Source organism: Sapajus apella, unplaced genomic scaffold (genome assembly GCF_009761245.1).
Source record: "Sapajus apella isolate SASKATOON/1434 unplaced genomic scaffold, GSC_monkey_1.0 scaffold18, whole genome shotgun sequence".
Taxonomy (NCBI): domain Eukaryota; kingdom Metazoa; phylum Chordata; class Mammalia; order Primates; family Cebidae; genus Sapajus; species Sapajus apella.
This window is the reverse complement of record NW_022436958.1, coordinates 1,584,285-1,608,165: the sequence shown is the minus strand read 5'-3', so window position 1 is coordinate 1,608,165 and position 23,881 is coordinate 1,584,285. Positions and strand designations below refer to the sequence as shown.

The following is a 23,881-nucleotide window of genomic DNA, read 5'->3' as shown; positions in this document are numbered from 1 at the left end:
GAAAGAATTTTATCCATGAATTTTTTCCGCCTGTGAAATAAGAAAAGGTGTTTTTTATGAATTTTATCAGCAGAACTCCTCAGTTTGGCAGAAGTATGATTGAAAACTGTAATCTCTACAAGCCCAAGTGTTTGTCATTCCTCCTACTAAATTTTCAGGAATATTTATTGAGCACTGGGACCATGTAGTGATCTACGGACTTTAAATTACAGACTAAAGGAAGCAAGTTACACCCCGCAGCACCCGTGAACACAAAAGCACCTGCACTCGTGTATCAGGGCTGGGTCTAGAGACATGCATGTGAACTATACATCTTAATGTGTTTAATTTCTCAAAAAACTCTTTGGGAAAGATAACTTTATCTGAAATTTACAGAAGCAGCAAAAAAGATTTAGGTAACATCACTCTCTAGGTGTTAGAGTGCCTTGAACATTATTTTTTGGGCCAGTGTTCCAGGCTCAAAGCTTTGATTACTCAAACACAGCAGACCCTCCATTATTTGGGAAGAAATGAGTAAATGAAGGTATGGATGGTTCTGCGAAGAGGAGGGGTCACATATGCTTGACGGGGAAAAGTAAAGAGGGAAGGTAGTGCTCGTACATATTTGAGTGGGCAAAATTCTAGAATCCAGAATAGGTTATTTTTGACCTTTTTGACATTTAGATTGACCAGTTCCCTAATTGGCCTGGCTCTGTGGAACAATCTGTTAATGCCATAGTTTCATTTGAATGAAAGCAAAATCTTTAAGCATTAGAACTGATTGGTGAAGAGATGTGTTTATTTATTCATTCATTCAACAATTACTAAATGCACACCATGTGACAGACACTGTGCTAAGGACTGAAAGTTCATTAATGAACTCAAAGACTTCTACCCTCTGAGTTTATAGTCTCTCCAGAGCAATACAGGCATAGAAACAGGTGCCATAATACCAGCAGATAGAGGATTTATTAATTGCAGAAACTCAACATAATATAAACTCCCTGACCTTAAGGAACTTATATTCTCAACATTATCATCTAACAATAATAATAATAGTTATAAATAAATGTTAAGCACTGAGTATTTCTCATCCTCCAGCACTAGTAAGAGTCACCTACGAAGAGTTTTAACACTGAAAATATCCTTTCAACTTGAAGAGATTCTGATTGAGCTTGGGTGAATCTCAAACATCTGTGCACTGAAAAAACTCAATGAGTTTGAATTAAATAAAAATAAATAATAATACATTTATACCTGGCACTGTTCCAAATCTCCTCATTATAACAGCTCTTTCAAGTAGTTGGTAATATTACCTGATTTTGGAAAGGAAAACATTGAAACATAGCAAGTTTAAAGTAATTTGTTGGGAGAGATGAGATTTGAACCAAGGAAATCTAACTCAAGAATCCATGCTACATGCCTAGGTGTTAAAACAAAAACCACTCTTTGTTTTTTGATATTGAAAACTCAAGGGGTAACTCCAGGAGGGTTGACACAGGAGGAAATGAATTCTTCCAAATGAGGTTTCCTATCAATTCCCAGCAGCAGTCTCTGCTGTTGGCCTTCCTGTTACCATGACACTGCTCTCTGGCACACTCCTTAGAGATGAAAGTTAAAGGAGTTCCTTCAGCCTCTAATTATTGAGACTGACAAATAATTAATCATTAGCTCCATGGTTCCTAGAAATATTCTGAATATTCTATTTTTGATATACCACAATTTATCTTCAGTCTAATAACTTTACCTCTTTCATATGCTCCCTTTCCAGAAAGTGGTAAACATATCTGGCAATTATTTGAACTGGTCCTTTTGGGGGTGGAAGTGCGGAATAACGTATAAACAAAATAAGAATGTCGAAGAGCTGATAATTGCTTTGGGTAGCTATCATGGCAAGAATACATTGTATTAATCATTAGTATTTTGTATTAACATTGCATTCATTTATGCATGTTAGAAACTTCATATAATTAAATGTTGAAAATAGCCAGTGAGCCTCTTTAAAGATACCATGATATAAATCAACCATAAAATAGTATTGATTTGTGATCTTAAAGTAAAAACATGAGGAATGACAGTGCTGCAGCAGTGGCCAACATAATTAATTCCCACATTACCCAGGCAAACAATTATCAATAATCTCCTACAATAGGCTAAAATGTATGTGAAGATATATTGTAAAATATTAGGCATTAAATGTGTTTCTCTTCCTTCACCACATAAAAGTCACCTATGGAGAGTTTTAATATCACAGATATCCTTTCAACCTAAAGACATTCTGACTGGGGTGGGCTGGGGTGAGGCTGAGACATCAGTCCATTGAAAAAAATACGGAGCTAAGAAATGTTACAATAAGCAAGCTGTTGCTGTTATTAACTAGACCACACTGGATAGTTCAGGCAGACATTTGTTTTATAGGCTGAAAAAAGAATAGAAGAAGAAGACAGAAAAAAAAAAAAGTACTAAGGAAATGGTTCTTGATCATTTGGTTAATTTATTACGGGGACTGAACAATTAAACAGGCCACAACAGGCCAAAGCTTGATAGACCTTTGGTTTGCTTAGAAAAATGTGAGACTACCATTGATCCATTAAGGAGAGACTCAGGCAAGGAGGAGTAAGAAGATCATAAGTATGGCTTGAGATTGTTCACGGCTTGAAAATATCTTTATGTTTTAAGGTTTTAGCTCTTGAATCAAGCCAGGATAAAATAAAACCTAATGCAGCCCATCCATTGCTAAGTCACAGATCACTGCTGGTGCACTTGGTCCCCTAAACAACCTTGGCTTTCTGAGAGGTTTAGAATGAATGTGGTTTGGGATTTACACAATCCAGTGATTCCCTGGTTGTACCACAACCTATTAAATCAGAATGTATTAGAGTAGGATCCAGGCATCAGTATATTTTAGAGATTAGGATCCAGGCATCGTATATTTTATAGATTGTCAGGTGATTCCATTGTGCAGTCAACTTTGAGGACCACAGACATAACTGCTTCTCAACTTTGATGACCCAACCTGAAGCTACAGCTGCAAAACAAAAAAAAGAGTTCTTCTGTCTTCATTAGTTGAGGTTTCCACTTGCTCAGGTCCATTCTCCTTCTGGAACTTCTCCTGATCTCTCAGTTTAAATTAAACCACTTTTCTCCATTCCCCTTTACCTCCTATCCTGTCCCCATCTGCTGATCTGTCCCTGGTCCATGCTTCTCCCTTTACAACCTTAATCAGACATTGCTTCTCCCAGAAATTTCTAGTGAACCCAACCCTAACCAGAGCTTTATATCCAACATATACATGTCACCTGGGAACTTATAAAAAGGTACAATTCCAGGCCCAATTTTGGTCTATTGAATTAGAATCTGCATTTAGTAAGATCCCAGGGAACTTGTATACACATTCAAGTTTGAGAAATACTCTTCCAGGACACCATTTCCCAAAAAGTCTACTGAAAGACACTCTCAAGGACAGAATATCCACTGCCTAGATTTTAAGTCACATTTTTCTATCTCTTTACAGAACATCTGTACATTAAAAATATATGCATTGAGTGGCAACTACATGCCCCACACTAGGCTGGGTTTAAACTATCCAGCTGTGAAGATGGCAGAAGTGGTCCTCGTATTCATGGACTTAAAATCGAGCAGGGGCAACTCTAACAAGGAAGGGAAGTTAAGGGGATGTATAGGATGCTGTGGGATAATCTAGTTAATGGAGAAGAATGGGGGGGTGTCTATGGTAATCTGGTATGTGAGAGCAGCATTCCATGCGGAGGGCAGGTTTCTCTGGATACATAGGCTGAAGACCTAGAAAGGAGGGACAGTCGAAGAGAGTGGAGTGCCGGCCTCATGCACAGCAGGTGCAAACTATACAACTATACAAACACTTGCCCAGTGCCTACTCGGTGTCATAAGGTGGTCTAAGTGCTTTCTTTATAAGCAGTTGTTATTATTAACCTCCATTTTCCAAATTAGAAAACTGAGGCAAAGAGACAGTAAGTAATACATCTGTCACAGAGCAAACATGAAAATACAACCACAGTTATCTGGCTCCAGCATCTATGCTTTTATGCCCCAATCTACGGACTGTGGAACTGGGGGAAAAAATGACACATTCAACAAGCAGAAAGAAGGGCCATATGTCCAGAGTTAAAGCAAGCTTTGTTCATTGATCTATGGCCTTCACCAGAATGAGGGAGAGGAGGAGGAGGAGGGTCACCATTTAGGGGGCCTTAGCTTCTTACAACTGAAAATTTCTGGGACCCACCCCATAGCTATTGAATCAGAATTTCAGGTCAGGGATCCAGAAATCTGTATATTAATAACGCTTCCAGGTGATTCAAATGCAATAAAGTTTGAGAACCACAGGCTTAAAGACGCAGTTTCCTCCAAAATTTTGCCCCTCTCATAGTGTCCTCTAATTAACCCATAGTTACTTAATAACATCTTAGTGCAAAGCTAGAAACTAAAAATGAGGGTAAATGGGATTGAAGCGGAAAGCTGGAAGAAATCTGAAAATTGAATCTTTGCTCCTGTAGGTCCCTGACTACCAAGCTGTGAAAAGAATTATCTGGGCTTGAAAAGTTGGAGGCAAAGAGAGACCACAGAGACTTAGAACTATTTTCATTACGATGCCAGTGATTTAAACAACTAATTGAATCTCCGGAAATTGGAGTAAAATTTAAACTTGCTTCAGGAACAATTATTTTACATGCCTTGTGATTCTGCTCCCTCTAGCCAATGTTAGGAAAAGACTCTCGGGTAGCAGAGAGAATTTTCTTGATAGTAGAATAGGTGGACTAGCAGTGGCTAAAGTAATCTCTGGTCACCAGGGCACACTGGCTCAACAAAGTTAATCTGCTTCCTACGTATCAAGAGACTTCAACAGCTCCAACACCAATTTCAGACTGCTGGTGGGGTATTCTTTTAAATCCAGTTTCTTCTTATAACCATTTAACAGGAATTATACTAAACTCTCATGAATAAGAAGCTAAAGTAAATAGCTAAACATCAAGAAAACTCCATCAACATATTATATTATCCCCTTGCATACTTTCAATATTTAAAAGCCTGAAATGTTTTCAGGTACATTATCATTAAAATTCCCAAAGTCAGCCTCCTAGATGCTGCCTTTCAAATGGTTCAGAAGATGCTGCCTTTCAAACGGTTCAGAATACAGACAGTAGCTTTTCTATCCTTGCCTGCTTCAAAATAACATTACTCTGGCTATTCAACAAGCCCTGTACCTCCAGTTCATTTACTTTTGTTTTTCAGAAAAAAACAAGTTTTGGAGAGTTTCTAGAAGATATTGTTGTTTCCACCCCTCAAAAAAATTAAATAAAGCACTGTATTTTCAAAGCTCTTTCTTATTCAATATGTTTATTTCTGATTCTATCTATAAGCAAATTTCATTGTATGCTACTATATTAATTCTGCAACAAAATATCATCAGCAAATTAAATGCCATAGTTATAAAACTTTATATTGGTACCCCACCATTGCAATACAAGACATTGGCGATGATCATTTTCAACAGCTGTCACAGCTGTTTTCAATCACTGAGAGGTGTTTGAATGACTGTCAGATCTATGTCAATATTGGTCTTATTTTCATGTCACTCTCAATAAGTGATGCTATAGATGTGTGAGTCAAAGAGCATTTGAAGGATTTTAGATGCACACAGCTGGAATTATCCAAGGAAAGTAAACCTCTCACAGGTTCTCTCTCTGCAGAACCGCATACTTTCTTCTTCTAGGAGGCTGGTGTAGCAAGACAGTCATGCCCTGCATGAGAGGACATGGTTGCTAAGAGAAGCCTAGGGAAGAGTGGATGAGACTCGCTGACCTCTGGGCATTAGAGGTAATGCTCTGTCTTTCCTTTTCTTAGATTTGCCTTTTGTAACCATGCAATGGTAAGATCCAAAGGACCAAGGATAGGGTATGAGATTAAGGGAGAGTGACCAAGTTATTTACTCTAGATCTGAGGCCAAAATGGAGTTTTGGGATGAGGATTAATTATATCTTCACATGAACTAGCTTATCAGGGAGCTGCAGTAAGTTTTGGGGAAAAGATCTGTTCTAAGAAAGAGGATCACTTTACCATAGCACTCCTATGTGTTCATCTAGGACTTCACTATTAAGTTTCCTGGATTAAATCCCTTCAAATATACTTAGATGTATAAAGTATCACCATTAAGAATAAAGAAATATAAATCATATATTGCCAATTTCTGTATTTTTTCAACACTTTTTAATGTATCTGTTCGTGTATTCCCATGTGCTTATGTTCATCAGTGGTATGAGCATGGTATTCAAGCCCTATATTCTAATCAGGGTACCTGGAACTGGGGTCCAGTCACATGAGAGCCACATAGAAACTGTGATTCTGATGATGCTTTATAAGGAATCACATGGGAATGACTGTTCAAAATGCCATAATGGGGTTAGTAGGAGATGAATACTCCTGCAATACATACAGTTGAAATTATGAAATAAAATAACAGATGTTTTCTCTTCCAAACTCTGATAGACCTGGAAATACAGGACTTCATTTACAAACTTTACCAAACTTGTTTCCAGGGTGACATGCAAATGAAAGAAAAAAAAAAAGGTACATTCCACAACTTCTTAATTACTTAGCTGTGGAGAAACAATCAGATTAGGGAAGAAAGCACTAACAAGGCAGCATCAACCTACCTGCTTGGCACAACCTTGGGCAGGGTGTCCACTCACTGAAAGCAGTAACAATACAGTCTTTTTTGCATGGGAGAAAACAGGGGCGCACGGTTTCTGGTCGAGTAGAATCTGGACATCTGTCAATGTGAACAGACCATGTCAGTGACTCTTTGAGAGACTAAGTGGTTGAACAAAGAACTATAGGATTTTAGAACAGAAAATATTAAGGCCTCATGTTCCTTTAACAGGTGAGGGAAGAAAGACTCCTGGAGGTGAAGCTGCTTGCCCAAGTGCTCAAAGCTGGAGCCAGAGCCTGAAGTAGACCTCAGCTCTCTTGACCCAGAGACACAAGTAACTTTTCACTTCACCAGGAAAAGAATAACCTCTGAAACCAATAAAAGATGTCCAAGAAAGTGTCTCACCAACAGCAACAACTCATTTTACCTTTTTCAGAAGGAAAAGACTGAAATACCATTTTAAATGTTTTATTCGGGGTGATATATAAAATTAGCAATATTTGACAAAAGAAAGGATTATAAAAGCAATAAACAAAAATCTTTGAAGGTTGCTTAAAAATGCCAGGAATCTTTGATCATTAACAGAATTCTAGATTATTTAAATAATTAACAAGTATTTCTATAGAACATGTAGACTGAAAAGATGAAAGAAGCAACTTATGACAGCCTGTAAATAACAAATGTACTAACTAGCATTAACAAGAAAAAGATATTACTTTTATGATTTTGCTGATAATTAATTTAATGTCCAGACTTGGGAAGAAAGTAATGTAAATAGTTAATGGATTCACAATTATTTGGAAAAAATAAAGTCTCAGAAAATAAATAGCAAGCAAATTTTCATTTGTTTTCTTGCTTGCTTGCTTGCTTGTTTTTAGAGTAGTGAGGTCTAAAAATCACATTTATTATATTCTACAACAACATTACACCAAGAAGAAACACAGAAAGGTACTTTGCATCATACATTTGGTTTTTAAATTCTGTTTCCCATAAGTTTCATATAAAGAACAGAGATGTAGTGTGTATAAAGTTTAATAGTGTGAGTTTTGTATCAAATAGCCAGAGCTGAGTTAAGTGTTCTGCTTACAATCTTTCAGTTACTCTTAACAGCAATGACAAGAATTATAATCTTCATTTTCATATGGTAAGCTGAGGTGTTGAAATGATAAGTAACGGACCCAAAGCCACATGGAGACAAAGCACTTGAAAATACTATGATTGAAAAAACACCAGTCTAGCAAGTTTAAACAGACAATGAATGTATTGTAAGAGAAAACAGAGAATAATGGAAAAGAGAAAATTGATGAAAAAATAATGGACTAAACTATCACAAAGTTGAAAAAGGGATGATAATTCAGATTGAAAAACCAGGAAGTGTATACAAAATGACCAATATGCAAATATGGGGACTGGCCAAATTTCAAACACAAAGGAAAAGTAAGAGAAGAAACTAGTAATCCCAAGGCTTTGGGATGCCAAGGCAGGAGTATTCCTTGAGGCCACACTAGCCTGGGCAACACAGACAGATCCTGCATTTACAAAAAAATATAAAAGATATTAGCTGGGCATGGGAGTACATGCCTGCAGTCCTAGCTATTTGGGAGTCTGAGGCCAGAGGATTGCTAAAGCCCAGGAATTGGAGGCTGCAGTGAGCTATGATCACACTAACACTAGTACACTCCAGAGCCTGGCCAATAAATCAAGACCCCATCTATTAAAAAAAAAAAAGAAAGAGAGAGAGAGAGGAGGAGGAGGACAGGAAGGAGAGAGGGAGGGAGGGAGGTAGGGAGGAAAGGAGGACAGAACAGAAACTAATAACTGTTAGAGCAAAAAGGAAAAAAAAATCTAAGAAGGGAGAGGAATTTGACTGACATCAGATCTCATGAACTTATATAATTATAAACCTGAAAGCATTTTCATAGTGTTACCATTTTAGAAGCAATGCATAGACAAAACACAGAAGAATAAGTTTTAGGTTAAAATGTTCCAAAACATCATTCTTGTCACAGAGAGTACAAGATGGGAGCTAGAAAGAGGAGAGAGGATGGACACTGGATTCCTACAACAAAGCAGGTGTTCAGAGAGTTGATCTACAGACAAATGAAATAAGAAACAAAGTCATTATGGACAAAACGTTTGTGTCCCTCCCCAAATTTGTGTGTTGAAACCTAACCCCCAAGGTAAAAACATCCCATGGTACAGCCTTTGGAAGGTAATTAGATCATGATGGTGGAGCTCTTATGAATGACATTAGCATCCTTATAAAAAGAGACACCAGGTAGCTGGCTTTCTCTCTGTGTTCTCCACCATGTGAAGACACAAAAAGGTAGCCATCAGCAAACCAGGGAGAGGGCCTTTCCTGAAATTCAACCATGAGGTAACCCTGATCTCGGACTCCCCGCCTCCAAAACTGTCAGAAATAAATGTGTTTGTTGTTTCGACCACCCAGTCCATGGTATTTTTGTTATAGCAGCCCAAACTAACTTTGAAAGGTTCTAAGAAAATTGATCAAAAGTACTACTGTAACCAACCAACAGAATGCCAACATTCTGGGAGGAGTCAGGAGAAGAACTAGTGAAAAGGAGCTAAGGTTGATTACTTTCATGGGAGCAAATCAAGGAATGACAATTTTCAATTGATAAATGCAGAGCTACATGGCTGATCTGTGAAAAATATATCATTTAGAGTTAGGAGGTAAACACCAGAAAGGGAGAATGGACAGGAATATGTACCTCATTTGCTTGTATTCACATAAAGACACAGTGGAGGTAGATGAGGAACGAATAAAATGGTTGTCGGTGACCGCGAAGGAGGAGGGAAGTGGGTGAATGTGAGCCAAGGTGGCATAAGGCTTCCAACTGTTTACTTTTTAATAGTTACAATTGGTGAACTGTGTGTCTGTTTCCCAATCAAAATTCAGAGAGAGACAGAAAAAAAAAATCAGCAACTGTTAAAAAGTGGTTGTGCTATATAAATATATTTTCTGGTTTTGATAATGTACTATGATAATGTAAGATGTGACAGCTGGGGGAAGCTGAGTGAAGGGTACATGGAATCTCTCTGTACAATTTTTGCAAGTTGCTGGGGATCTATAATAATTTGAAAACAAAAACTTAAGATTTAAAAAAGTGGTTGTGTTAAGGAAGTAGGATATGAAGTGGAGGAGGAGGTTGTTAAGAACCTACTGCTTTCCACCATCAGTCCCTCTACTATTTTGCTTCCACAATAAAACATGTAACGCTTTGATAAAAAAACTAAAATTAAAAGATATATACTTACAAAAACTTGCTCAATAAATTCTTATTAGTGGCATTAACTATCTTTAATACAAAGATACACACAAAAATCATCTATCAAATCATTAATTCAATGAGCATAACAAGAGAAAGAAAGATGGATGTCATTATGAGGTTATAGTGTTAAACAAGCTATTCTGGTCAGGAAAATTTATATCATACTTTAGCCAAGATAGAAAAAACACTAAAATCATTCCTAAGTTCTTTATTCATTTTTTAAGGTCTTCTAAAAATGAATTGAACTGTTGTTTATTCTAATTCCTCTCCAATCTCTCCTGTTAGACAGCTGGGAATGAAAGCACAACTTGAGTGGCACCAACTTCTTTTGTGCCCAGGAGTCAGAAGGGATCCCACATGGACCCACCCAATACTCATACATTCACAAAACAGCCTGGGAACATTTGTGGTGCAAAACTCAAGCTTTCTATAGAGAGTGGCTAATATCTCAGGAATTTCATCCACATCGATTAGGAATAGGAGTTAATCTCTTTTAGGGAACTGATATTGTCAACTTTATTGACCCTTTATTGGCAACACTCACCAAAAACACTCATTGAGTTATACCTGAACTCTCCCTGATATGGCCCTTTCTCTCTCTTCCTGTCTTAAGTCCCAAAGAGAGAAAGAGTATTGTTCCCTCAAGGGCAAAGGTCAAGTTTAGGTTACAGTGCTATTACAGAAGACATGAACTGTGGGCTTTCCTGGAAATGCAAGTTATTTCTGGTTTGATAAGGGTCAAATATTTTCCTGCAAGTGAAATTGTCTTTTTGTCATTTCCCCTGCCAATGAGATTTTCCTTTTCCTCAGGGATTCAACTTTCTGTTCCTATTTATCTACATGTTGTCTACCCTTTCATGCATCGTCACATTTCCAATTTCCATAAATTTTCTCTTAGTCTTCAAAAATACAGTCTTTGGCTATTAGCAACCTAAGTGCTCCCCAACTTCTAAAAACGGTAAAGTTTATTTTCTGTATCGCTGTATTATTACTGACAGAGAAAAGACTTTTGATAACTTTTGGGCTGCTGCTGTCTATGTGTGTGCATGCTATACATATGCGAATTTTGAGTGCCTTGATGGTAGAATTCCATTGTATACCATGTCTTAAAAATGCTGTATTTAGCTCAGTGTAAATGTTTAGTAACAGTAAGTGAATGACTGAAGAGTATTCTGTGCTATTGAAGCCTGAAGACAAATAAATCCCTTGGGAATATTAGGCTTATTTCTCCAGCTATTTCTACAACCAAACGAAAGCCTTGAAACCCAGAGAAACAGACGGATTCACTTTTTAGTTAGTAAGCTTATATGGCCCTTTGCCTTTTGCCAAAATTTAACTTCCTGCTTTCATGTAATACTCCGATTCTGGATTAGCAATGCTCTCCATAAAAGGGAATTAATTCCTGGACTTGCACTGGAATGTTTTCCTGGACTTGCACTGGAATGTTCTACAACTCTTGTCTCTTGGCCACATTGTAGGCTTTAGCTTCTTATACACACTGTGCTGAAATGCATCAAATTGAGCTACAAAGATCTGCTTTTTTTTTTTCTTTTTTCTTTCAAGCTATGTCTCCATGATTAGTCATCTGACCCAGGAACTGGCATATTCATCTCACTCAGCTAGATGGGGGAAACCTGCCAAGATTTTTAAACATTAAATGTTTAAATGGAGCTATTTATTACTATATCTCACAAAATGCCAGTTGTTTTCGCATTAAAGGCAGAAAGTACCTTATCAGGAACTTTCAAAGGCTTTGAGAAATATGTTTTCAATCTTTATTATTATTATTTTTTGTACACTGCCACTGGGGAGAGAAAAGCCTTAAATAGTAAAACAAAACCAAACACAACTTCAGGAAGATCCCAATAAGCTCTCTCTCTGGTTCAGTTGTGCCTAACCAGTTTTCATTTGCTAATATGATCAGTTCTATTATTCATACAATGGTAACAGTCTCACCAGCACAATTACATGGAAACCAAAACACCAACTCAGGGACACAAGAACTTGCAAGAAACTCTGTGCCTCTCTGTGCAGTGGGTTTGAAGATATAACACATTAATTTGACCCACACATTCCATGAGACATGCTTCCTTCTGTGTTTTCTGAAGGCCACTCTTTCTCTAGGATATTTTCTTCTTCCTTTTCATTTCTCTATCCTCATCCCAAAGATTTCATATATGACAGGGTATCTTTTCCCACTGCAATGGCTTTCATGTGAAAAAGAGCAAAAGTATATTTCTGGAGGCATAGCAAAGGATACTTTATATTGCTGATAATCTCCCTGGGTGATTTGCTGGACAGTAGGTATTATTTTCTTGGCTCAATTAATCTCATTAACCTCAAGAATTTTAATTAATTTCATTAAAGTCAACCCAGGCTGCTCATGTTTAACAGGATTATTTGGAGACATACCGTAAGAATTAAAACTAGGTTGTTAAGTCTCCAGCCTCATTAACAGTACAGAAAGTAATTAGCAATGTCTTTATATTTGTGTGTGTATGTTGGGGAAAACATCTGTGCGATCGATTTTTCTGTGTTGGTAAACCACAGCAAAACTGGAGATGATTTACTGTAATAATACTATGTTAGTCTCACTTATATACATTTTCAAACAAATGCATATTAGTTTATGAATTATGTTTTAAACCATAAACTTCTGTTCCTGCAATTTTTTTTTTCGAATCGTCTTTAACATTTGAGTAAGCTGATGTGCTCAGAAACCTTCACAAAACTGTTATTCAAAGTAATAATGATGATACAAGAAGAAATAGATGTTGATTGGAACATATAGCTCAACTTTTTCATCCAAATAACCCTTTAAAATATGATGATAATATATTGAATAGGTATCAGTCTCAATTCTAATGCCCCTTTGCTAAAAAATAAAGACATTACATTCATGTCCAGTAGATTTTTCCTGTCATGGTGGTTCAAAGATGAAAAGCTTTGTGGAAGGGAGATCAGGCTTCGGGCATGCTAAAATTTTTCATCACTATGAAGAATAATGCTTTGCTGCATTTTATGTAGGATTGGTCCTACATCTAAGCCATACTTATTTTTATTGGTATATTCATCCTAATCTTTGTGCATCTTTTCTTAAGCAGTTGAAAATTTAGGTCATAAAAATAAACACTATCTAGGCTTCAATCCTTCTCAGATAAAAGGAGTTCTCAGGTCTGCATAACACTTTTATAAAACTTTCAGAATTTTACCATAACCTCATGACTTAGGTTATTGTCCATATTTGTCTATAACTTCCATTGATTCATTGGTCCAATCAATCCATCTGGTGATATGGCTACCATGTAAATTGAAAAATACAACTGATACAAGTTTCCATTTCCAAAAACACTGCTACCAATATAGAGTTAGGTTCTCGAGCAAAAAAAACAATATTTATGAGCTAAAAAGAGCAGGTCATATGTAAGACATGTTGATTACTTTTCATGATAGTCCCCTTTAACAAAATTTATCACAGGAGATTAAGCATGTTTTATTTGAAGCAAAAGAGAAACATCAGTTTCCCTTGATTTTCATATCCAATCCTTGTCAAACCTTATCACTCATATAACATATATCACATATAGCTTTAGTTCATTCATAAATTCCAGAAATGTTTATACTAACTACCTGACAAAAACTATTAAACTGGGGCTGCAACAAGAAAGAACACCTAATCCCAGCACTCTGGGAGTCACATTTAGGAAGAGGGAAAGGTGAGATGTTCCAGGCTATGCTGCCCTTCAAGTCACAGCATGACTTGCAAATACATGTCTCCATGTTTATTTGCAAAACCTCCGCTCATCAGATGCTCTAACACCAGCTCTGGCCAGTGTCTGGCCGGTCTGCACTCTATTTGCTATAAATAGTTCATTTCCCTTAATGGAGCTTGTATGACTTGCCTTACACAGGGCCAAAGTGGCTTCCATGTGTGGATCAGGTGTGGATCCACAGTGTGGATCAGGCCCAGAGCCCTTCACCATGGTTCCCCAGATGAAACTATTCAGTGTTTCCATTGCTTATGAGAGAAACACATTAAATTGAATTAGGCAGAACACTGAATGCATTTTCATACTTTGCCATGGAGTGCAGGATGTAGTCAGTAGAGACAGGACCACAGCATTCAGTGCTGCCAGGATTTGTTCCACTGCATATGTTTCTTTCTGAGGGTCAGCATGAATCTCTCCTTTTGCTTTTTCCACAAGACCTGACTCTGTCGGTAGCAACTCTCAGCTCATATGCTGAGAGTATCATGAACAGAAAAAAGTGAATTTCATTCTCCCGGCCTGAAAATTCCTGGGGAAGCACTCTATGTTGCCTAGCTTATGACACCAGGCCAAAGCTGGCACCAGCTCATCTTAGTGGCCCATACCCAGTTCCTAGAATGAAGTCTCCAAATACGGCCACTGGGAATCTCTCCAGACAGACCAGTCACACAGCCTCTCTATAAGGCACAGGGCCCTTCTGTTTTCTTCTTTACTAGCCTTCCCACAGGGACTTGAGGAAAACATATATCTCCGCATTTGGTCTAGTGATAAAACTCCCACAGCCAGTTCTTTAATCAATTATTTTTTTCCTCCCATCATTTGCAATTGTTCTTGATCCTTTTGATATCTATATCCTAGTTTCCAAGCCCATATTTTCCTACCGTCTTTAAAAAATTTTATATTCCCATGTACAGACAATATAACATGCATGAGATTGTAAGCTACTTAAGCGCATGGATTCATTATTCCAGTTAGAATGGCTGTATGGCTGTATCTACTTACTGCAGGAAAGATCCGTGGCATCTAAAGAAGTGTAAGACACAACAATATAATTCAAAGCACAGAATCTACCATTATGTTGACCTGGTCTTATGTGATTTGAGAAGAGTAAAAAATACTAAGATCGGCTCTAGGAAATTGGTTTAATCCTTCAAATGCATTCAATGTTTGTGGACACTATTCATTTTTATCCATGAACTGATATATTACTACTATTATAAATGCACCAGTGATACATATCATAACTGTGTTTATCTTTGTCTGAGGCTCATGTTTTAATCTTTAACAGTCAAACAGCAACAAAAACCTTCTTACTCTATCAGAGACCCAGAAATATCTATTTCTTGATAAATGCTTTCAACTAAAAATACTCAACATGAAATAAATGTGTTTTCAGTAACAGACTAATAATACCTTTTGGTCATCACTTGTCCCACATGACTCTTGACACAGAAGACCCTCCGAGTCTGAATGCCTACACCACACGTAGCTTCTCCATTCCAGCCAATGGTTGCATTAAGGGCAGTTACCAATGTGTCCTCAGAACAAGGGCCCCAAGGTGACGTCTCCCAGTGAAGCTGCATACAGGAATGGTCATTACACAAACGATGCTCTTGGAGGGCCTGACTAGGGGGACATGGCTTTCCACCTGATAAAAATAAGAACAAAAGATAATACATAGTTGTTGCTGTTATTGTTCTTGTTTTTGTTTTTTCTGCTGTTTTAATGGTCTAGAGAGACAGCTTTGCAGACACAGCCTTCCAAAGACCTGAGCCACTGTGCCATTCTTCCCAATCTAAGAACAGGGATTTGTGTCCTGAGCAACCCCTGAGGATAATATAGTGCACCCTTTTCCACTAAATAACAAGCAGCAGTCCACGTCAATTAGATTACAAAATGAATTGACTCTATTGCCCACCACTGCCGCATGTATCTCTGAGATAAACTTCAAAGAAACCTGTTTTTCAAAAAATATTTTTATGCTTCATGTATTAGTTAAAACAGTCTATGGTCTCGAAGTGATATTATCTGGAACACACACACACACACACACACTTATGCAGCATGGTCTTCCTTTCCTAAGAGAGGCATTAGTTTTCTAAGAAAACCATTTTAAGACACTCATCCTCCATCAAGCAGTGCATTTCACTGCAATTTGAAAAATACAGAAATACGTGTTAAAGTTTGGAGAAGAGAGCCTCTCCTTAAACTCTGAAATAATACCTGACAATGTGCTATCCCCTGGCACGAAGTCCAGACATATGTGCATCCATAGACTCTTGGATGACTCAGACAATCCGATTTCATTATTGTCCTTTTCTCACATTTTTTTATCCACATACAAAGTGGTATTTAGCTAAAGTATCAATTTTTTCCTACTCTTCCACATTTTAATGTTTTATACAGTAGGCCAAATGTTCAAGATTTGTGACCTTGGTTTTGTTGTTCTTGATTTTTTTTTTCTTACCATTAAATACTACTGACTCCCACTCACCCCTTATAGAAACATAAAAGAAAAGAGAAGGAAGCAACTTTACTTTAAGAATATGAAAATCTTCATTTATCTTGACCATGGCTCCATTTCTCAGGATCAAAGAACAGAAACTTACTTAAAAAGTAGTTCCTCACAGCCAGTGGCCATACTATCCTGCTGTTCTAACTGAGCCATGGGCAGAAAAACCCAAGGCAGGGGATGAAAGAAATCACGTGTGCTGGGGACAGAGATCATCACCATAAATTACAGGAACAGCTGCTCCTCTAATTTGTTCTGATGTCACCCGCTTATATTCTCATAGCACTTTTTAGCTTCTTCAAAACCATTTTCACAGCCTTCATGCTGTGCCCCCCCCCTGCAGAATGCTGGCATGACAGAACAGAATACCAGCTTGCAGGAATCAGGTAGTTTGCAGATGTTAGTGGCAGTTCCCAGTTGAGAAGCCATGTCTCCTGATTCTTAATTTGCAGCTCTTTTTTACTAAACATAGTCTAATTATATTCCCGACTGCACAAGCTCTCTTCAGTTTGGATGTGTGTCACCCAAACTGTTTCCTTGTCTAAGAAGGGTATTGCAAAATAACATCCATCTGATTGCCATGGCCCATACACAGGTGTGTGGTAAAGCAGTTCATGTAAATAGGTGAACCAAACAGAGTTAAACTAGAGGATCAAAGCAAAAAACATGGATGGAAATGAAACTGTAAATGTGGATTCAAGGAACAGAGATATCATCTATGTGTGACTACTTCCTCCATATAAACTTCTCTATCACCAGTGAGGAGAAATTATAATAATTGAGCTAATGAATCTAGGGTGAAAATTTTTTCTGGTACTCACCTTCCCCAGCCAATGCCAGGATAGTTCTTGACCTGGTCTGTTTCCCACCTGAGTTTTTATTTGAGCAGGACTGGGAACAGGATGACCACTCTGTCCACTCGCTCACCACACAGTCCATTCGGCAGGGAATTTCACAAGCCTTCCTCTCGGGAGGAGGTGGTAATGGGCAAAGACTTCCTGATACATCTTCTCCTACAATCAACCAGATCAAGACAGTTGGTGATTAATGCATAATCAAATCCAGTCCAAGGAACAGTTAGGCTCATTGCTTTATCTATTACTGCAGTTTAAAGTACAAGAAAAAATGATACTTTCTTCAGCCATTCACAATATTTACATCAGACAAAAACTTCTAGGAGATAATTTAGCATTTAGAAAGGTAGACACTACAGCAGAACTCTCATTTGTAGTCCTTCATAGGGACAAAGCTGGCTTTCAGAGACAATTTAGCCATAGATGGCTGAAGATGGATGTGGCAGATGTATTATGGACAAACATATATAACAAGTACATACTTTTCTTCAAAGTGGAAGTCAGAGCTGTCCGTTCACCTGAAACCACAATTTATGTTGAGCATTCTAATCTACTAAATTAAAAAAAAAATTATCATTCTAATTTTCTTTTGGGTACTTTCACCTCCAAATATGCAACCTTATGCAAGATTATCACACGATGACTCTTTTGTTCTCTTTTTTCATAGTGGTAAATTATCCAAAACTAAAATTGTCTCAGTGCCTTTCTATAAACACTATTTACAGTCCTTTGATACCATATCATAGAAAATGATTTTTCAGAAACTATAAAATAATAGAATTTTATAATCAACAGATGTTAGGACGAAAGGGATAATTTCTAAGTAATGGAAAAATATCTCAAATGACTACAATAGCTTCTTGAAACTCTCAGGTAATTTATTTGTTACTAGAATTCAAATATCCCTCTTTTATAGATAATAACTCTCACTATTCCCCCCATTCACAGTCTCCTCATAAAAACAGAGGACACAAAGAATAGTGACATCATTTATTGTTTGAAATAAGAACATAAAATGTGAAATGGCAACTATAGGAGATAGGCAGTTTTGTTTTTGTGACTTTATGGCTTTGAAATTCTCTTGTCATGATCTGGCTGGAACAAAAAAATAAATGTGAAGGGGACTAGTATTTATTGAGTATCTCCTTGTGCAAGGCACTCTGTTTTGCATATATCACTTAGGCTTTGCATATGTTATTGAGTCCTCAGAAGAAACTCTGAATTGCAGGGGTGATCCATCTCCTCTCTCAGATGAGGACTCAGAGCAGAAGCTTAGAGAGGAAACTTTGCTCATGCTTTCACGGGCCTTAGCTGGGAAGCAAATCCAAACTCTCTGACTCTAAAACTTCTGCTTCTCCCATTAACCATGTTGTGTCTAATTCCAAGGAGATGGATATTCTTCTCCTGAGGAAGTAAATAAAAGAAGCTGACAGTCAGCAAGACTGCCTGAAGGAGAAGATAGTGCACAGCTAATATCTGCATTTATATTTGTAAATGAGGCCAGGCTCATTGCCCTTGAGGTACAAATAAAGCTTTTCAAGCATATGATGAGAAGTAATAGAGGTTCTAGCAGGTAATCAAGCTGAAAGACCAGTTCCAATAATTCTCTCTTTAGTCTCAATCTATTTGGAGGTTGAGTCCATACTGTATGTAACAAACACACACATACACACACATCCAGTACAGCACTTTACCAAGTATAGAAGCAGGCAGAAACAAAATGCCCAACCTACGTCTAATCAAAATTTGATTTTCACATTTGTGACTATTACTAACATAGTCTGTATACAAAATACTTTAAAGCTATGTCTTACAATAAACATTTTGAAGAACAAGGTAGGGGTTTCATGAATAACAGTAAAAGGAAAGGTGGGAAGTGTTGGGTTAAAAGTAGTAACATTGGTCTCATTACTGAAAAATTTCTCAGTGTTGAAAATGCCAGCATATATTATAAATTTCCTAGAAGGGAAACGAGATACAGTGCCTTTCATCCTTATTTGAACAAGTGCCATACTTTTTGAAGAGCTTCTCTCTCTCTCTTTCAGAAATTGTACTTTTATGAGTATGCTTTGAGAAAACTCCATATTAAAGAATTATAAAATTGTCAACTACTACATGATGAGTACATACTATGTCCAAGGCATATTATGGGATAAAAATAGATGAGCTTACCATTGCTTATCTTTCTAGAGCTCATGATTAATGATGGAGATGAGCTATTAACACATAAAAGCAAAACCGAGTGCATGTCAAGTTGCAGCTGTGTAATTCAAACATAAAATATTAGTGAATCAGGGGATTGTCATGGGCCCCTCCAATAAGGGGAAATAAAAAGGCTGAGAACTTGTGGTGAGGATGGTGGGTATTTCAGGCATTGGAAGGGTCAGCAAAGGTTAGGTAGGAAAAAACAAGGTGTCCGGAACATAGCTAATACTGAAGGTGCATGATGAAAAGAGGAAGCCTATCTTGGAGGAGTCATTTGGCATCAGATTCCAAATGATCTAGACTGACACATAAGTTTTATTATATTTCTGCCTTCCCTAAGTTCCCAGTTATTCTGGTTTCCCATGACTCAAATTTACCAACCTCCCTGTCATCACATTCAGTATTCTCAATATTCACTTCAGGTACTCAAATACTTTTTAAAATCTCTGCTTTTTTATAAACTGATATGCCTATTCCCTCAGTACACTTTAATGTCAACACTCCCACCAATACCAACCTTTTGATAGTTTGCCTATATAGGCTAATTCAGAAAAGTGAACAAACAGATCAGAACCTTAGGGAAGTCAAACTAATAGTCATAAGCATCCTGTAATTCCTGTGGGAGTTATTTTAAAAGAAATCTTGCAAGAAAAAAAAAAGCTGCACAATGAGGTCTCAGCTGAAATGTGTCTAGCCAGACTCAATTAAGTGTATTAAGGTGAATTGTAGCTACCAACATTTACTTGCTTAAGGGTATCACTTAATATTTTTGAACCTCAATTATTTCATTTGTAGGAATAAAATAATAACATGAGGAATCATTTATTTAACATATATATCAAGGTGTCTAACACATGGTGATCTCTCATCATATAGGAACCTTTAAAAATGTCTTTGCAAAGGCATATACCACAAAAAAACAAATGGTCTTGATCTGAAATCTAGATATTTATGTCACAGTCATGAAAAGCACTTGGCTTTACTATTCATATTTGTGTACAAATGACTATCAACAGTTTCATATATTGGTTTACATAAAATATTAAAACATTTATAATTATACAGATCTTTTTATTGACATGGTTGGCTAATCTAAACCATTTAACAGCCAAAAATAAAGCACTTGAGCCTAAATAACCTCATCTGCTCATATACATAGGTATAATTATCTTCCCATTGTACAGAGAGACTCCATCTCAAAAGAGGAACATTTATACTTTCCTGTTTTTATTGTCTTGGATGGATCAATGAGACCACGGAAATCTCAGGCAAGCATGGAAAATAAAGCCCCACATAGTTCCAAAGCTTAGCCATTAAAAGTGATTTTCACAAGCTCGGATAATCTAATGTCATAATAAAATAGAATATATTTAAGAGGGAAATTGAATTCATCTTTCATAAAGACTCTATAAAATTACTCCCAGCACTCACCAGGCTCCCTGGGATCAATAACAGCAAACTCCCTGTTCTCTCCTCGTGGAGTAGACTTACTTAAACCAGTTATGATTCTGGGAAAATGGAACATGGTGCTGCTTTGACCATGTGACTTGGGATTTTAAAAAATAATTTAATATAATGAAATTCACATACATAAAATTAACTATTTTAAAGTAAACACTTCAGTGGCATTTAGCACATCCACAATGGTAACAAAATATTTTAATCACTCCAAAGTAAAGTTCCATACTCATTGAGCAGTTTCTCTCTGTTACCTCTTCCCTGCAGCCTCTGGAAACTACCAATTTACATTCTTTGTGTGTGTCTCTATGGATTTATCTATTCTGAATATTTTATATAAATTAAAACATACCATTTGTGATCTTTAACATCTGGCTCCTTTAAGAATAGTATTTTGGTGGCACAATCACCTTACAGCATGTTTCAGAACTTCATTCCATTTTATGAATGGACAATATTCCATTTATGTATATACCGAAATTCGTTTATTCATCTGTTGATGGACATTTGAGCTGGTCTCATATTTTGGTTATTGTGAATACTACTGCTATGAATATGCATGTGCATACACCTGTTTGAATATCTGTTTTTAATTATTTTGGGTATATATGTAGAAGTAGAATTCTGGAATCACATTTATCACTTAGTTTTGCTTGCCAGTGATTCTGGGGCCTGTGGCATAGATAGTCATATGAATAGAACCTGGCTACAGTTCACACTACTCTTCTAATACCTGCCTATTCCCAGCAGAATCAAAAGCATTTGAACACAGCAAAGATTCTTAACATGTAAATATACTGAAGATCATTTAAGAAGGTTTATTTTTTCAGTTCAAATGTACATACCAATTAAAATATCAATAGCATGTATATTTTATAAAAATTAACAAGCAGCATAGTCTATAATTCTTAGTTTCTGACCCTAGAGTACAGGTGTCAAGAAAGAAAAGAAAAACATAAAGATATGAATAAATAGAAAGACAAAAGAAAAAAAAAAACCTAGAAAACCAAGAATCCACAGTATAATTTGAAAAGTAGACCAACATTTTGTTATGATACAACCTTCAAACTAACTTACTCATCCAAAAATAATGCATACTGGGTGCTTTATTGATATTTCCTCTTGTATGCTATTACACTATGGAAAATAATGAAACAGTTATCGAAAATACTCTACATGTCATAAAATTTTATGTCCTATTTAAATCTAAGAAAAGAATGCCAATAAACCTTGATTAAATGCTTGCCCACAGCTGAGTAAGATATCAACAGACAGTACGTAGCAAATTTAGTGGAACTCATATGCATTTAATTCCATTTTTTAAATCTAAATGTTATATCCTCAAAAGCAAGTAGCCCCTGGACACATCTGGATTGAGACCCTAATCAGCTAGGGAAATGTTTATATTCAAAACCAATAAAATATGGAACAAAAGCTAAGGGCAAAACAGAAGCTATTTACAACATCCTAATATTGCCAACAACACGATTCATGTCCCTGCTTGATAATTTCAGAATCGGAAGCATATTTGTCTATTTAGCTTACATATATAGGAAGATACATAAAGAAACTTGATGTCAAATATTATAATAATAATAACAAAAACAACAACTGCAATAAAATAACAATAGCATCTGGTATTTGGGAAAGCTTAGAGTGGACTAAATTCTGGATAACCACATCACATGCAGTATTTCACTAAAAATTCATATTAATATCATTATTTTTGCACTATTGTTACTCCTGGGGCATAGAGAAGTTAAAAAGCTTGCTCAAAGTTTTTGCCTTACACAGTCAGTGTCTGAGCTGGGTTTGGAAACCAGATCTGCAACATGTAATAAGCTCGGTTCTTACCCATTATAAGTTGTGTTGCTTTCTGGTTCATATCTCACACGTATCTTTCTCTTTACTGTTACTTTTATATAATACCAAACCATGAATAAGGGACTCTGCATAATTCATCGTCAGCTCATCAGTAAATCTACCACTGGGGGAGCAAGCCCAGAAGAGTAAACACCTTGATTATTTTGGAACTGCATCATGTCATGGGGTGGAATTGAACAATGCTTTTCAAACATAAAAAAGATAAGCAGATGAAAGAGTTCATAATGGAGAGATGGGAGGAAGTGATAGAATATAAGGCCACATAGGTACAGACTAAAGTAGGGACATTCAGCAAAAACGGTACAATGTATGATGAGCTAAATTACACAAGCACAGGCAAAAAATATAATAAAGATGCTCACAGAGTGAAAACCAGTGAAGCTCTGAGAGCCGATAGAGGTAAAGAAAGAGAACATAAGAGCAAAGGCTAAAGAGAGCATGGCAGGAAAATCCAAAGACATTAAAAAGAAAATACTTTAGACAAGAAATAATAGCAATAATAAATAAATAATAATAAACAATATTTCCAAATAAACATGATTACAAAGGCCAGGAGTTAGCTAAAATTGCATCCACATGGCAGGTGAGCTGTTTGTTTCAGAAGCCTAACTGAGTAGCTATACAAAGTTCTTCAACATACAATAATATAATAATAGTAGCTAACAATTTGATCACCTAAGATGTACCCAGAAACATACTGTTATATTCTATGAGTATTAGCTTATTTCACCCTCAAAGCATTAATATCAGTAAACACATGTATAGCACTTAATAGATGTCAGTTTCTGCTCCAAGTAAATTACCCATATTAATTCATTTAAACTTCACAACAGTCTTAGGTGGGAACTATCTTTATAAATACAGGCACTGTGCCTTGGATAAGTTAAATATTCTGTGTAGGAACAAACACAAGTAAATGGTAGAGTTTGAATTTGGACATGGAAGACCTTGCTCCAGAGTATGTTTCTTAATCATGATGCTCTACTGATACTCAAGCATTCTATTCTCTCAGGACAATTTATATATCTGGCTACAGAAGGCTCCATCAAGTGGAAAGTCAGCAAAGTGTAAGTATGATCACACTTTTAGCACATGAATACAGTACTATGTGTCACGTTGAGAGGAGACAGGAAACAGCAGAAACAGACTATGATTTAGGAACAAACTGCAGTTGCTCAAAAACAACAAATCTATCAAAAATCTAACAACATGTCTTAGTCGTTGTGTTAGTTCATTCTCACAGT

The 23,881-nt window shown here is 36.7% G+C and overlaps 1 protein-coding gene across 2 annotated transcripts in view; it reads right to left on the bottom strand.

Moving 5' to 3' along the window:
- Positions 1–23,881, bottom strand: part of THSD7B (thrombospondin type 1 domain containing 7B) — an 835,144-nt gene that overhangs the window by 379,786 nt on the left and 431,477 nt on the right. For both annotated transcript variants that reach the window (XM_032286329.1, XM_032286330.1), the window contains exons 8-10: positions 17,058–17,249; positions 15,138–15,372; positions 6,669–6,784 (exon numbers count right to left, since the gene is read on the bottom strand). In XM_032286329.1, the coding sequence (XP_032142220.1) occupies positions 6,669–6,784; positions 15,138–15,372; positions 17,058–17,249 (543 nt within the window). The remainder of the gene's footprint in view (positions 1–6,668; positions 6,785–15,137; positions 15,373–17,057; positions 17,250–23,881) is intronic.